The 14,247-nt window shown below is 42.0% G+C and overlaps 1 protein-coding gene across 11 annotated transcripts in view; it reads right to left on the reverse strand.

The window, feature by feature from the left end:
* The window catches only part of STRBP (spermatid perinuclear RNA binding protein), a 61,322-nt gene that overhangs the window by 13,813 nt on the left and 33,262 nt on the right, over nucleotides 1–14,247 (reverse strand). For 9 of the 11 annotated variants that reach the window (XM_061352569.1, XM_061352568.1, XM_061352570.1 and 6 more), the window contains exons 5-14: nucleotides 13,496–13,640; nucleotides 8,154–8,248; nucleotides 7,650–7,745; nucleotides 6,854–6,965; nucleotides 6,183–6,280; nucleotides 5,591–5,702; nucleotides 4,787–4,879; nucleotides 3,726–3,925; nucleotides 1,914–2,072; nucleotides 253–387 (exon numbers count right to left, since the gene is read on the reverse strand). In XM_061352569.1, coding sequence (XP_061208553.1) covers nucleotides 253–387; nucleotides 1,914–2,072; nucleotides 3,726–3,925; nucleotides 4,787–4,879; nucleotides 5,591–5,702; nucleotides 6,183–6,280; nucleotides 6,854–6,965; nucleotides 7,650–7,745; nucleotides 8,154–8,248; nucleotides 13,496–13,640 — 1,245 coding nt within the window. The remainder of the gene's footprint in view (nucleotides 1–252; nucleotides 388–1,913; nucleotides 2,073–3,725; nucleotides 3,926–4,786; nucleotides 4,880–5,590; nucleotides 5,703–6,182; nucleotides 6,281–6,853; nucleotides 6,966–7,649; nucleotides 7,746–8,153; nucleotides 8,249–13,495; nucleotides 13,641–14,247) is intronic. The other 2 variants (XM_061352564.1, XM_061352566.1) reach the window with 1 other exon arrangement.

The following is a 14,247-nucleotide window of genomic DNA, read 5'->3' on the forward strand; positions in this document are numbered from 1 at the left end:
CTTGTGCCACCCATAAAGAACTCTCATAAAAAAACAAAAATATCCTCAGTGTTTTATATGACAGTTTCCATTGCTTCTAGATGATGAAGCTGATAAAGAACACTTAAGTGATCCTGTGAACCAGGATATCGCACATATTGGGAACTTGGAAATGATAGCTGCAATTTCACTCCCCTCCTCCTCCTCACGTCAAGACATGATGTAGTCTGGGGCTGTCAGAATCCACCAACCCTGTAACTCTGCTTCACTCACCTCCATCACAAAGCGCTTGTCATGGCTTCCACCTGTCTCGGAGATGAGCTCATACTTCAGACCTCTTCTTTTTTCATTGAGCTCCATCACCGGGTTTTTGCCACTTGCTGTGAGTATAGGACCCTGAGTTCTTACCTAGAGAGACAGTTACAGTGCTGCTTTAGAGCCTTTATCTCTTTGAAAGGCAAACAAACATCTACAGCTTGGTGGCTGACAGTGCCACATAGCCACTTGGAGAAAGGCAGCATTATCACTGACAAGCCCTCTGATAGCTTGTCCTTACCAACATTCAGCCCTAGGCCACTTCCCAGGTACAGAGCTGTATCAAAGGCAACACTGCTGTGACTTCAGTATAACATCTGTGCTGCAACAGCAGATGGAGAGTCTCTTCTCTAAACAGTGGCAGGGGGACAAACAATACTGCAAAAGAAGTTACACCTCTCTATTTCTACTGTTAAGCTACTGTCCTTATGGCCTGGTCTGGTGTCCACACAAAGTTACACCAGCTGCACTTGGAATTCCAACCCTGAGAGCATCCAAAGCTGAAGCTGAGGCCACAGTTCCTTGGAATTGAAGGCTTTATCACTGAAAAGAGAGATCAGCCTCGCACACAGCTCTGCTACTGGGGCTAATTCCGTCCTGGCACTACTGAGCTGAGACTGGAGAAGTCTGATCTCTTGGGTCACATGTTTCAGCAGAAATATCTGTAGCTGTTTGGGAAGCAAGGAAGGTGAAGCTGCGATCTCAGCACACTGGCATATCAGCCTGGATTAGAATGCACTCAGCGACAGATACAAATGATTGCTCACTAAGGAAGAAAAAGATTAAGGGATCAAAGCAGTGTTTGCCAAAGCAACTTCTTATTTTGGATGAAGATCAAGAGTCCTAGTGCTGGGACCTGCCCTTTGAAAGTGAAATGTCTCAAACATGGAAACCCAAAGTCGTGCAGTGTGGGAAATACCTTAGTCATCTTGAAATACTACCCATTTTTTGTGATAAAATCAAATTAATTTTAAAGGAAAATTAATAGGGAAGTTTGTGGAGTGTAAGATACCCCCATTTCCTTTCCCTGAATATGTCTCAGTGAACCAAATACATCTGTGAATTGACTACACACCATATGGAAATGAGGTGGCTTCCAACTGAAAAAATTAATGTTTTAACATCTTGACAAGTATTCAAAGAACAGAACAATTACTTATATTTACAGCACAACCTTCCCCCTGCTTAGGTCTCAGATTTCTTAACACCTCCTCATGAATTTTTCTACTTTCATTGGTCTTTGTGTGTATCAGTTTAAAACACTGTGTAAATACACCTTTCTGACAACCCCCTACTGAAAAATGGAAATGGTGACATTTGCATCACTACAGCCCAAAGGCAATAGGCAGGATGGAGCCACCACAGTCACCAGACCATACATAAACTAACTACAAGAGACAACCCCTGCCTTCAAGAATTTCTGGTCGTAGGAGGTCAGGATTGCTACATCCCCCTTAAACCTGAGGAAAGGAGGCACAAAGATTGGTTATTTGTCTACAGTGACACAAAGCCACTGGCAGATTTGAGCCTGGAAACTCTTATTAATTCCTCACCCACAACCCTAAACAAAACGCCATCCTCTTACGGGAGCAGAGATTTCTTTCTAATGCAGTCCTCACCTCTAGGGTAGCGGAGGTGTCAGCTGTGGAATTTCCAGTATTATTGCTTGAGACTGAAGATGTTGTTTCACTTTTACCTTCAGTATCTGATTTTTCATCGGAACTCATACACTCCACGTCTGCATCAAAACCAGTTGGGTACCCCATGGCTTGTAGAACCTACAACAGAGCCACATGACATGAACTGTAAAATAGCACAGAAATAAATACAGAGCTGATCACAACATAAAAGAACGGATTAAGGCAGATTGCTCAGAAATACATTTTCTCCTGTGTTGAAACATAGAAAACCACCATAGCAATGGGGAAAACTCTTCCTGAAACAGCTGTGGTACATTTTGGCTGCATTTTCAGGGCTTCTAGAAGTCAAAAAGGTCAGATCTAGAATTATTCCCTCTTATATGTCTGGGAAAGTGGGGCCCGGATCTGCTACGAAAAAACAAGAAAGAAAGGGAAAAAAAAAAACTCGTCTCTACCACACCACCCATTTCCTCTTGGCTTGAATCATGGCTTATTTTGAAGTGTAGCCCAGGATTTGTGTATGTGTAGATGTAGAGAAAACAGAGCTGGGCAGGCACCAGCACGGATCAGGCTGACGCAGATGGGTTCAAGGGCAGAGGAGTCACAGCTTTTCAGGGCAAGTTTGTATTACTTGGGTTTTTTTGTTAACTGCAGGGAGGGAGGCAAAATAAAAGACTGAAGCAGAAGGTCTGGGAGGACACACATGCAGAGAGCTACTTTTCCTGGAGGAACAACAGATTCCCTCAGATATTTCTGGACGCTTTGAACTTGAAAGCACATGGGACAATGGGATTTTCAAAACTGAAATCAAAGGAAAGCAGAAAGTTGCCAGATGAAGCTTCTAAAAAGGAAATTCTTGTTCGAAACAAAACGCAGCACAGAATGACAGATGGGCTTGTTCCTGTCATAAGTGCAGTTGTATTAAAAGCGGTTTTCTTTCCTAGAGTCGCTCAGGTTGGAAAAGACCTTTAAGATCTTTGAGTCCAACCATTAACCCAGCACTGCCAAGGCTCGTAGATGGGTATCGTGTTTGCCAGCTTCCAGTCCACTGGGAGCTGCCCAGTGAGCAAGGACTGATGATAAATAATGGAACATGGATCACTGAGCACTTTGCCAGATCCCTCAGTACCCTGCACTGTCTGTAGGAAACTTCCTTCCCAGAAACCCAGCAGACTGTCTCCTTTAGCTGTCTGAACTGCCCTCATGCAACACAAGGATGTTTATGTTGGGTGCTCCAGTTTGTCACTGCTCTACAGAGTTAAGCTCTGTCACACAAAGCACCTACAAGAAGTAACAGTAGGTTGACTGGTCCCTGAATGATACTAATGTCTTCTAGAAAACTGAGTGGAGACCAATAATTTACATTGGTGTACACTGTCCACCCCAGTGTGTAAAGGTACTCTTCAAACACTGAAGACTGAAACAACTCCATATTTCCAGGAGCTCACAACCCAGGAATAAACACACAGAAGAAAGGGGAGAAAGAGGGAGCCAACATGCCATTTTCAAACCAGCAGGAGGAAGGAGTAGAACAGAACAAAACTGAACCCCCCCAGACCAGAACTTACATGGGCTGACCTGCAGAGCCCTGGGAAGTTCTCCCTCCCCACTGCTAGGATAAACCAGTGATGCTCTTTGAGCCATGCCCAACTGTGTTTACAGTACACAGGTAGTAGCTCAGCTTTATCTAATATTCTTTTTAATTTTGAGGTCACATATTACTAGTTCTGACCATATTTCATACTCTCTGTTCCAAGACCTGGATTAGCAGATTACTTCAGGCTGCCTTACCTTCACTGCCACATGGAGCTTGGCTGTTTTCTTAGAAGGTCCTGATGCTTCGTATGTTGTACCATCAACATCTACAGACATTGTGAAGACTGGGGCATGGACTGGACCAGACTGTGACAGCAGCTTATACTGAAGCCCTGGCCTGATTTGGTTCAGCCTCATCAGAGCATTCATGAGATCTATTGCTTTACTATCTAGTACTAGTACAAGATAGTAGAAAGGGGATGGGAAGGAGGGGGGAAGGAAAATGAACAAAACAAGATGAACAACAAATGAAAACAGTTTGCATTTCAGTGCCTTCCTTCTGTAGAAAGGAGCAAAATAACCCCTCAGCCTCTCAGAGGTCATAAGGCTGTTAAGTCTTTACTAAGCCATTCTACTTTGGGGTAATGACTATAATTACCCAAGTTTTAATACTGTTGACACAGTTCTTTTGCAGCTATAGCCACAGCCTTCCCAGCTGCTGTAAAGAAGTAACAAGTTTTATAGGTAGTGAGATCCAGAACTGGCACCAAAGTAGCACAATGAAAACAGCTCCCAGAACCGGCTAGATCCCAACAGGGCTGAGGGACTTCAGTCTGTGCACATGCAGTGTCAGTGTGCTGTAGATTAAGCATTTTATTGTTCTTAGGGGAGGTGCTGAGAGGCCAACAACTAACTCAAAAAGGGGAAGACTGCAAAAAGGCAAATCTCCACACAGCAGTCACTGCAGTATCGGGGGGGGGGGGGGGGGAACCAAACCAAACCAAAAAAACCCACCCACAATACAGGGACATTATCAGTAAATCACCTCGGGTGCTTGGACAACTTCAATTTCACTGTAACTTTATGGGTAATCCCATTTAAAAATGCAAATCATTCAGTTAGTAAAACATGTCAGGGGAAATCAGATGCACAATAAGAGATGTGTTTGACATTCCAAATGCAGGGTGATAGAGACAACATTTGTTGTTCCAAAGACTTTTTCACATGCTATTCCACACCAACACAGAGAAGCTTTTAAACCAGCTCCTACCATACAATAGATCTTTGGAAACAGAATGGAGAAGCATTACACTTACTTTTCCTCAGATTACGCTTCATCTTTTTATTTGGATCTTTATCATCCCCGACAGTATCTTCAAATGGCCTCTTAAGAGCAGAGGAGCCTGTACCTACGGTATAAATTTCCTTGTAATATGGATTTGCTATTGAAAAACAAAATTCCACAGCAGGAATCTGATTAGTCCCATGTTGTTCCTTACATGTTTATAACGAAAAGAACTCAGCCATCAGTCAAAACTTTTTTACAGCTACATGTAAGCCAGTATCAGCTCACTGTAGCATGGCATGCAGGATGTCTGTTTCCAGTGTTGTGTGATATGAGTGATGTAAATCTGCAGTGTTGTGTTTTTTTTTACAGTTAATCTAAGGCAAGAACTCTACTAATAATGTTTTTACAAAAATACACGAGAAAATTTATTTGTATCACATGTATATTGTTTGCTAGGAAGAATTCTCCAGTAATTCTTATTGTGGACACTCGTTCCATGCTTTTTGATGGTCTCTGCTTCCCCAGCATAAGAATCATAAACACTACTTTTACTCTTCAGACCCCAAGGGCCTTACTGCTTAAAGCAGATCATCAGCTCTATTTTATAGCTGTATTGCTGCTCCTACAGATTGGCTTCTAATAATTAAATATTTAAAAAACCCCAATCCCCCAAATCAAAAAAACCTCACCCAAATTCCAACCCCAAATCACATTTAACAGAAAGAAAAGCCTTCCCCTTGCATTCACAGCTCATAACCCAGGAATTTCACCCATCTAAGCCAACCCTTAGTTTACTGCCCAATTAGAGATTTTTGAACCAAACAGCACCTACCTTCTTTGTCAGTTACTGACCAGGAATATTTCTGAAAGGACTTATTTGATGGGAGGGGGTCCATTTCCAAAACCTTATAGATCTGACCAAAGGCTGATAATCTGAGGGCATGCTATGAAGTGACAGTAGAAAAGTAAGTTACTTTATAGCACTACGTTACCTTGGTTGTTTTAAGCTTCTAAATAAGTTTTGTCTACGCAAAACCACTTCTGCTATGGGAAGAGAGTTTCTCCACCTATCTTCTGTGATAGCTACAGAAAATACTAATGCCTAAACATTTAAAACTCATTAATTTCTGCAATAGAAAGTGCAGTGCACATGGACAAGGAGCCTACACAAGGGCTGTGTGCTGTAAGCACTTGAGGTGGCATGGAAGCAGCACAGACACTAGACTGCGTTTTGTTAAGGATTAGATTTAACACATATTTAACTCTTGCACTCACGAACTATCATGTAATCATTCCCAGGTAGTGTACTGGAAGAACTGTCAGGACTGCCAATAAAATCAGCTGTCCTGGCAGGGAACAAATTGTCTTAATGAAGTGAAATCCTCCCTGTTACCATGCCCAGCTCAGATGTACGAGGTTTCTACCTGCGCACTGTGCGTAATGGCTTCTTTTTGCTGAACTGTCATATATGACAGAGCATCTGTTGGCTCCCGTTCACAGGGGTCATGCAGACCAGGGCCTCCTAGGAGGGAGAGAGGCAAAGCAGATTACTGACAGTAAATGAGAAGCAATATGAAAATGGGGGCTGGGGGATATTGCAACAGAAGCAATATGAAAATGGGGACTGAGGGATATTGCAGCAGTCTGCCTTCAGCAGAGTAGGAAGCAAGGGATTCTCTCATCCTACAATGCAAGCTAGCCTCAGGATTTTACTCCCTTGCAGCAATGGCCACAGAATTTACCAGGGTTATCAATGATTGTGTGTAATAGTATGAATTAAAAAAAAACAGCAAACCAAATATTTTTGATACCTATATATATTTCAGTGAATCTACAGGAAACAGACGGTCATTAAATCTGACCATTTTTTTGCAACCCCTTAATAAGATAGGGGTTAATTCAGAAACAAATTTAACATTCCCCATTAACTTCTACTGCTTGGAAGCACTCAGTTACAGCCAGGCAACTTCCTTTTTTTTTTTTTAGCCCCACTGCAGGTTAGGAGTTCAGGGCAGGCATTTTTCACAGCAACACCAGATGTTAAGGCTGTCTGGTCAACCCTCTGTGTTCCTGAAGTTCATTTTTAGCCCCTTACCAGGAAGCAGAATTCCAGATGCCAAGCACTCCATCACTCGTCGCAATGCTTCCCCAGCGCCCAGAGGTCTATTACAAGTACCTATAGATTTTTCACATATAAGCTCGAGTGGCTAGAAAACATTAAATTACGATTAGTATGGACACAAGGGTAACTGTAACTGCAGTTAAATACGGAAGGGCACAGTGGAAGGACATTCTCATTGGTTTACTTAATTTGTAACCCACTACAGGTCTAAGGGACAGAGCCATCCCCAGAGGACAGCTCATGACACATCTGTTTGTTCCCTGCTCTTGAGTCACCTTTTGCAGAAGCCGGCTGCTCTCCATTGACTGCCCAGGAAGTCTAAAAGTAGGAGCTTTTAAAGCCACCTCAATGCTGTCACAGGGTCATCAGTTCTCCTGCCTCCAGGACCTGCCGACTGCTTCTCTACAGGTATGCAGGGCACTCAGCCCTCCCCAAACACACTAAGGTGGATCAGTAACCTCCAGGAGGAGCAGCCCTGTCACAAGGTATTTTGAAAAGCTAAATTTGGGAGGCAGCAAGTGGGATTCTACTGCAAATCCTTGAGGATGCACAAGGTCCACAGTATTAAGTCTCTCTCTAGACTGAACAAATACATTCATTGGTACCTACAAGCACTTTTCTACACAGGTTATGGTTAGTGGGGAGCAAACGGAAGGGGGGTTAAGGAGGAGTTTCACACATTGCACCGTTTCCTCCAATCCAGACACTGCTACAGGTCTCAGGAGATCTGAGACCTGACCTCGTGGCCTTCAGCTCTTTCTGTACTTACCCATCCTTTCAGTGGTGCCCATGTGGGGACTCTGTTGCACAAATCCCGCAGAATACGAAGGACAATTACACATGATTTTAGTCCATTTGCCCTGGCCTAAAACAAACAAAATGATTCCAATACACCTGCAAAAACCTGGCCTTCAGTTTTGTTTTTCTTTTTAAATGCACAGAGTCCTGGGATAGATTCTTTAATTATTATTACTTAATACTTAATCAGCTTCATGCAAAATAAAAAGTTATATAAAATACTTCAATTTAGAGAGATATATAAAAAAGGAAGCAAAATGTCAAGATTGCTTTTGTAGCCTCATGACACCTCTCAACCAGGTGGCTGTCTACCTGTCACCTTTGCCCTTGCACAGTACAGCACTGAATTCTGAATTCTAGACCTTTCCTCTATGAGGGACTATAGTGAGAAGTCAAAGAGGCATTCAAGTTAAAACTGTCTCAAATTAAACCTCGTAAGGCTACAATAACAACAAGGTAAGAACAAATAGCCAACCTGAAACCATTTGGCGTGCCGCAGAGACGCCAAGGCCTCCAGGCATTTCTGCCTGTCCAATAAGTCCGGAGGATCTTTCATCGCAACATTGTCTACTGGTAAAAATGGGATAAAAAGAGACAGATACAATTTGACCAAGGGGTTTCTGTCACAATACAAAAAGAGCGGCAGCATCTCAATGAGATAATAAGACTCCCAGAATTTAAGTGCACTGTGTTATTTAATTTAAACAAGCCATTAAAGGTAGTAAATGTGCACGTGTGCAACAGAAGCAAAGGCATTCACTCCATGTAAAATAATAGTAATAATAAAGATGGCCACTGCTACAGACAATCTGGGATCTTATTAAGAATGTAGAACACATTTCAGGGCAGAAAATAGCTATATAGCACTTTCTTTTTTTGTGTGTGTGTTGGGTTGTATTGGGCTTTTTAACTCTTCTTGCCCTTCTTCGTGACTTTTATTCCACAAAGGTGGCACAGAATTTCAGAGAGATGAACTTTTGACAAGAGGGAGATATTCTTGGGGGGAATAATAAAAAATTTGTAATATTAGAAAGTGAAGTTAATGTCCATAAAGTAATTGAGAATTCCAAAGAAAAACGTAGACTATATTTGAAATAATATTGCATGAACAGTACCAGCCAGTACAATTCAGTGAAAGAAATACACAAGAAATGCTGGTAAGATATTTCAGTTTGCTCAGTCTTTCATATAACCAGAACATATGAAAGAAGTGAGTTTGGTAACTCCCAGATTCTTAATGCATTAGAGAGGAGGTCCCCTCGTGTAAAAACCTTCCCTTCCCAACAGCAACTGAAATCAGTGAGGAAATGCAAAGGAGGCTCTGAGAAACAAGACACCCAAATCTTCTGTGCAGGTTTACACTGGTTTCTTCTTTTGGTTTTTTTTCCCCTCCATTGTTTTATCCAGCATGCAACAAGCTGCTTTTAGCAGTCACATCCTATTCTGTAACAAGGGACATTATGCATCCTTTCTTCTCTAATTTCTTCTCCATCGTAAGGAGTTACTAGTGTCCAGATTCTCTGGAAACCCTGCACAAAGGTTTTTCCTATCTGTGAAATCAGATTTAAAAGATTTTATTTTTTAGCTGACATGAGAACAACATACTAGAAGAACGGAATGAATTCATGGCTCAACTAAAACCCTGAATATGTTATTTTCCTATGAATGCAGAATTACTCTTTGTTTCAAAATAAGTAATTTGGAAAGATAGTATTTTCATTACTCTTAATGGACAGTTAACTCCAGGTCCTGAGACCCTTGCACAGGTCTGAATGAAGTACACCAAATCCAAACTGAAGGCCGTGCTAGATCAGCAGACTCCAGTTAAGACATTTAAAACGTTAGGACACATTAGGAGAAACTGACAGTTTGTACAATTTATTAATAACATCCCAAAGTACATTCTGTAGGTTACTTTGGATAGATTTGGTTGCATGTGCAATTGAATCTTTCATGTTGGAAGTTGCTTCCACCTCCTGTGCTGCTCAGTGGGCAGGTTACTCTGGTAAAAGCACATTCTGTTATGATGGATAAAAGAGCCCAAAGACAAAGAAAAGAACCAGTGTAAAGCTGAACAGAACCAGGTCTCTTGTCAAACAGTTCATGGCTGCAGAAGACTCAAGTGCTATAAGCTTATTTTCTAACCCCAGTGAACTTCGCAGCAGATATTTGCATTGTTTCCTGTTGCCCTTATCAACCATGTTAAAATACAGGGATTAATCACCCCTTTTGCCTGTTTTGCAAACAAAAGCTTCAAAGTCCCAAAGCACTGGATTTCTGTGGGCACAAAAGGTCACTTTGGAACACAAGGTTTGCTTTCAAATTTCCTTTACAATTCTGTCATTTTTAGGAGCAGTGGTTTGTGGCACACAATTACTGAATGTATGTCTGAGTATTTCTATAAGAAAACTTTATGGTGGACAATATAAACATCTGCTTAAAGCTCATGTATTGTATAAAACAAGTACTGTCAATGAATGATCAGAATCTTATTTTAAAACGTTAGAAATGGCAAAGGTGACTGATTGCAAAATCATTCATTTTTTGCAATGAACTGGATCTTTAACTGCCCAGGGAGTTTTACTCAGTACAAGCCTTTGCCAAAGTGTATTGCAGCCATTAACAAAAGTATGTTAATTTTTCCTTTAAACTACAAAACGTAAACAGAATATTTGCCATTTGCCATTCAGGTGAACGAAAAACCTCACAAGATTTGTTTCAACAAGTTAGGATCATACTCTCGCCTACAGGATTAAGGTTATTTCCAAAGGTCTAAATTACAAATCCCTTGGAGAACTTTGCCAATTACTGATCCAGTGCTGATGTCCTGAGCACCTGGCACAGATGTTGCAGTCAGCCAACTTTGGGGTGCAAGATTCCATTAAACAGAAAGATGAGGAGGACAGGCAGTGGAGAGGGCGAGCGGCTTGCAGCAGGCTCCCTTTGACCCCCTCGGGAGAATGGCATGTTTCTTCATGCTCTGCCAGTCAGGAAAGTGAGACCCAATCAAACTTTTCAAATGTGTTTGCAAAACTTTTTCCCTTGTGCTTTTAACAGGGGCATCAATACAAGAAGTTTAATAAACAGTTAATAACAAAGCCCTGACATTAGCTTGCACTGTGCAACACAGAACCAGTGGTTCTCTCCCCATGCACTGTACGTGTTCTCTTCACACAGCAGCTGCTAACTTCATTTGTTCACTGCTGGCCACTTGAGGAGCGTTGTCTTCTCTGTGGGGGCAAGGTAACTCTGGGGCTCATTGCCCTTTCAAAGGCACTGGGTACCTTGGGAGTGTTCACTGGCCTCATCTGCCCATCAAAGGCTGCAGCAGGGACTGGTTGTTGACTGTTGATTTCTGCCCCACTTTGGTAAATGAACTTGTTTATTGTTACATGAGCTTGTTGTTGCTGTACACTTGGTAGCAACAACTGATTTTGCAAGCGACAAGGTTCTGGTCTGGAAAACCCAGTTTATATTTGATATTATGACTAAAATTCAATTTCTTAAGAAGTTTAGAATTTAAACTAATGCAAAAATGTAGAAATTTTAGGTGCTTGACTTCTCAAGTTGACATGAGAAAGCAGAGCTTTATGGGTAGCCATTTGTGAGAACACCGAGATGCACACACACACTGGTCCACTATTTGTTTTTGCTAACAAGCAGCAAAAACAAATAGGACAAACACCACATATTAAACATGAACACTCTTCCAAAGAGGTGGGGACTGAAGAGAAATCCAGGAATGTTTTTCAATACATTCTGACATCAGGGCATGAAGGCACACACAGCATTCCTACAGAACACATGGGAGCACCGGTACCGCGGTCCGTTGCGCCTAACCTTGCCGCGCTGGTTAGAGGACAGATTAGTGCCAGGCACACCGAACCTGAAACCTTGGTCAGTTTCCCATGGGAGATGAAAGGCCACTGGCAAGTGTTCTGAGCTCCTCCAGTCAGAAGAATGTATGGAATACACTCAAAACCCATATAGAAAGTATAGTTACATTCGGCTGGCGTTAGTCAGGGGCAGGACACTTTTGGAGATCCGTGTATTTTCAAATATACAGTTTCTCTGAGTATTTGCTCTTGATATTAGATACCAAGTTTTTGTGGCTTGAATCTAAGTGAAAGTGACCTACGTATGGTTGGAAATACTATGAAAAAGTTATCTCCCCCTTTCAGTTCACTGAAATCTACATCACACTGCACATACCTCTGAAAGGGAACATGATACATGTTTCTCTTCACTTGTGATGAATCAGTGTCAAAGAACCTGGGCTTTAAAACCAGATCCATTAGCTATCCTCAGCAACTTCGCAGAATGGCAGTGACACTGCTCCGAGAGCAGTGAAACCATTTTAAGATTTTGAAAAACTAGTACAGAATTTTGAAAAATATTTTCAGATTTTGAAAATAGAACACCTAAATTTTAAACACCAGGAAGCATAAAAATCCCATTCAGAAATTCAGGAGGCCCAACAGTTAATGCCACAGCAGAATTACTTCTTGCAAGAAGATTCTTGGATGGAAGCCTTTGTGCTTCCCCTTGGGAGAAAATTACAAAACCTTTGCCATTAAAGTGTGTTCTGCACTTCGTGCTCCTTCCCAGTAACATGAATCAGCTGCAACTACTGCAGGGCTGAGCTCAGCATCTTATGAGAAGCTGAAGAACAGCTCAAGTGATGTGTGGTTTATTTTTACTGGTCTCGCAAAAGAGCATGGTTGCTAATTTGAGAGTGAGCAGACATTGCAGTTAGGGACCCATTGCCATTCATCTGTTTCGTAAGGTTTTTGTGCATCCAACTGAGCGTTTGTTTCAACTGAGGAGGATCCCTCCTGCCATCGCCTCCAACAGAATCCAGGAGAAACTGACCAGTGTTCCTCACTGTGCCGGTATTTCAGTGGGAGAAGGAGGAAGCAAAGGATTTGTGGCAAGTCTAGAAATGGGAGAGGAGCGACAGGGAGTTCCCTCGCCCAGGCGGGCCCAGCTGCCTCAGTTGTCATGACAGAGAGTGGCCAGTTGGTCAAAGGTCTGACATCATCCAGTGGCAAAGTTTCTAGGGACAGGTTTGGGAAGCGGAAGCAGAAATTACTGACAAGAATTTTAAAATAAGTCAAAAATCTGGCTACGTTTGCTCTCCTCTGTTTCTCTCCGTTGGTTCCAACCTCATCGGTACTACCAGTCAGCATTCCTTTAACAAGGGGCATGGAACTACAGTGGAAAGGTCAGGAAAAGGAACAGAAAGAAACTACGATACAGTTTTCTATTTCTATTTTGCTCTAAGGACATGAGGTACAACATTCAATGCACTGTAACTTCAATTGTATCCCAGTGAGGAAATCATTAAAGATCAAAACACACACGTTGTATCATCAACTAATAAAACTTGAGGGCCAGGATGACACACTGGTAAGCTTTGCAGGAGAAGAGGTTTTACATAAAAAGAGAAACATTTTTTATAAGTTTTATCAAGACAATTACCAGCCAATCCCACTTGACTGACTTAAATCTGAAAATGAGACTGTGCAGCTCTGGGTGCTCAAGAGTCAACAAGGCTGAGCAAAAGAACTCGGATCTAATTGTATGTCCAGGTTAACACTGAGCAATATTGCTTGCATATGAAAACGATGCATATTTACATGGAAATAAAGTGACTGTGGCTTTTTAAGGCACAAATAGTGTAACCTGTGGTGGCAGTAGCCAGTCCAGTTAGTATATGATGTACAATTAAAAAGCTGCTTCCCAATTCACCCTGCGCTGCACAGTTAGGGCATTTGATAGAACAGTCTTAAAACCAAGTGAAAATGCTCTCTGTACCTCCTTCCTTCTTCTCTGCTTCATCTCGAATGAGAGGGGATGTAAGTATCACCTTCAAAGTCAGCTTGGGCTCCTTTGTGTTACGAATAACAATAGCTGCCTCATTTACATGCTCCTCCACAAGATACTTCTCTTCTGTAAGTTTCTGAAAGTCACCAAGAAAGATTTCAGGAGTCTCCCAATCAACTGAAAACCTGCAGTAAACCTGTACATTCGTGTGCCTCTTAACTAATGAGACACCTGCAAGACACTGCAGTAAGGCCTTGCCTCCCTCATTAAAAACAAACAGGAAATCCCCAATAACATGCTTAAGAAAAAAAGGTCTGCAGCAGTGTTAATGAGAACAGAGCAGTCCCACTATATTAGCACTTTTTTATTTTATTTGCTAGCATGCAAAATAGCACCAGCAACTTCATTCTTAGTAAGAACACACTTTAGTAAGTCCATACTTCTCCAGCAGTGCTCCTCTAAAAGCCTAAGTTCTCACAGGCAGTATGACCCATGAAACCGTAACTGTCAGTGCAAATGGATGAGGGATTCCAGTGCAGGAACTGCAGTAGCTCACCTAGTCTTTGTAGCTGCCATGAGCTGGACCAAACAGACCTTACCCAACCCTTACAAACACAAAGATACTCTTCAGATGCCCAAGCAATGGAGGTTTCCCCACCTCTCCACATGGTTTATTCTGGTTCTCAGCTGCACATCTCATGTAGATAATCTGTTTTGCAGTAGAAATGCCCCTTGCTACAATT

The sequence above is a fragment of the Neopsephotus bourkii genome, unplaced genomic scaffold, assembly GCF_033783945.1.
Source record: "Neopsephotus bourkii isolate Nb327-2 ecotype Australia unplaced genomic scaffold, CSIRO-AGI_Nbou_v1 NB_659, whole genome shotgun sequence".
In the NCBI taxonomy this organism is placed as follows: domain Eukaryota; kingdom Metazoa; phylum Chordata; class Aves; order Psittaciformes; family Psittacidae; genus Neopsephotus; species Neopsephotus bourkii.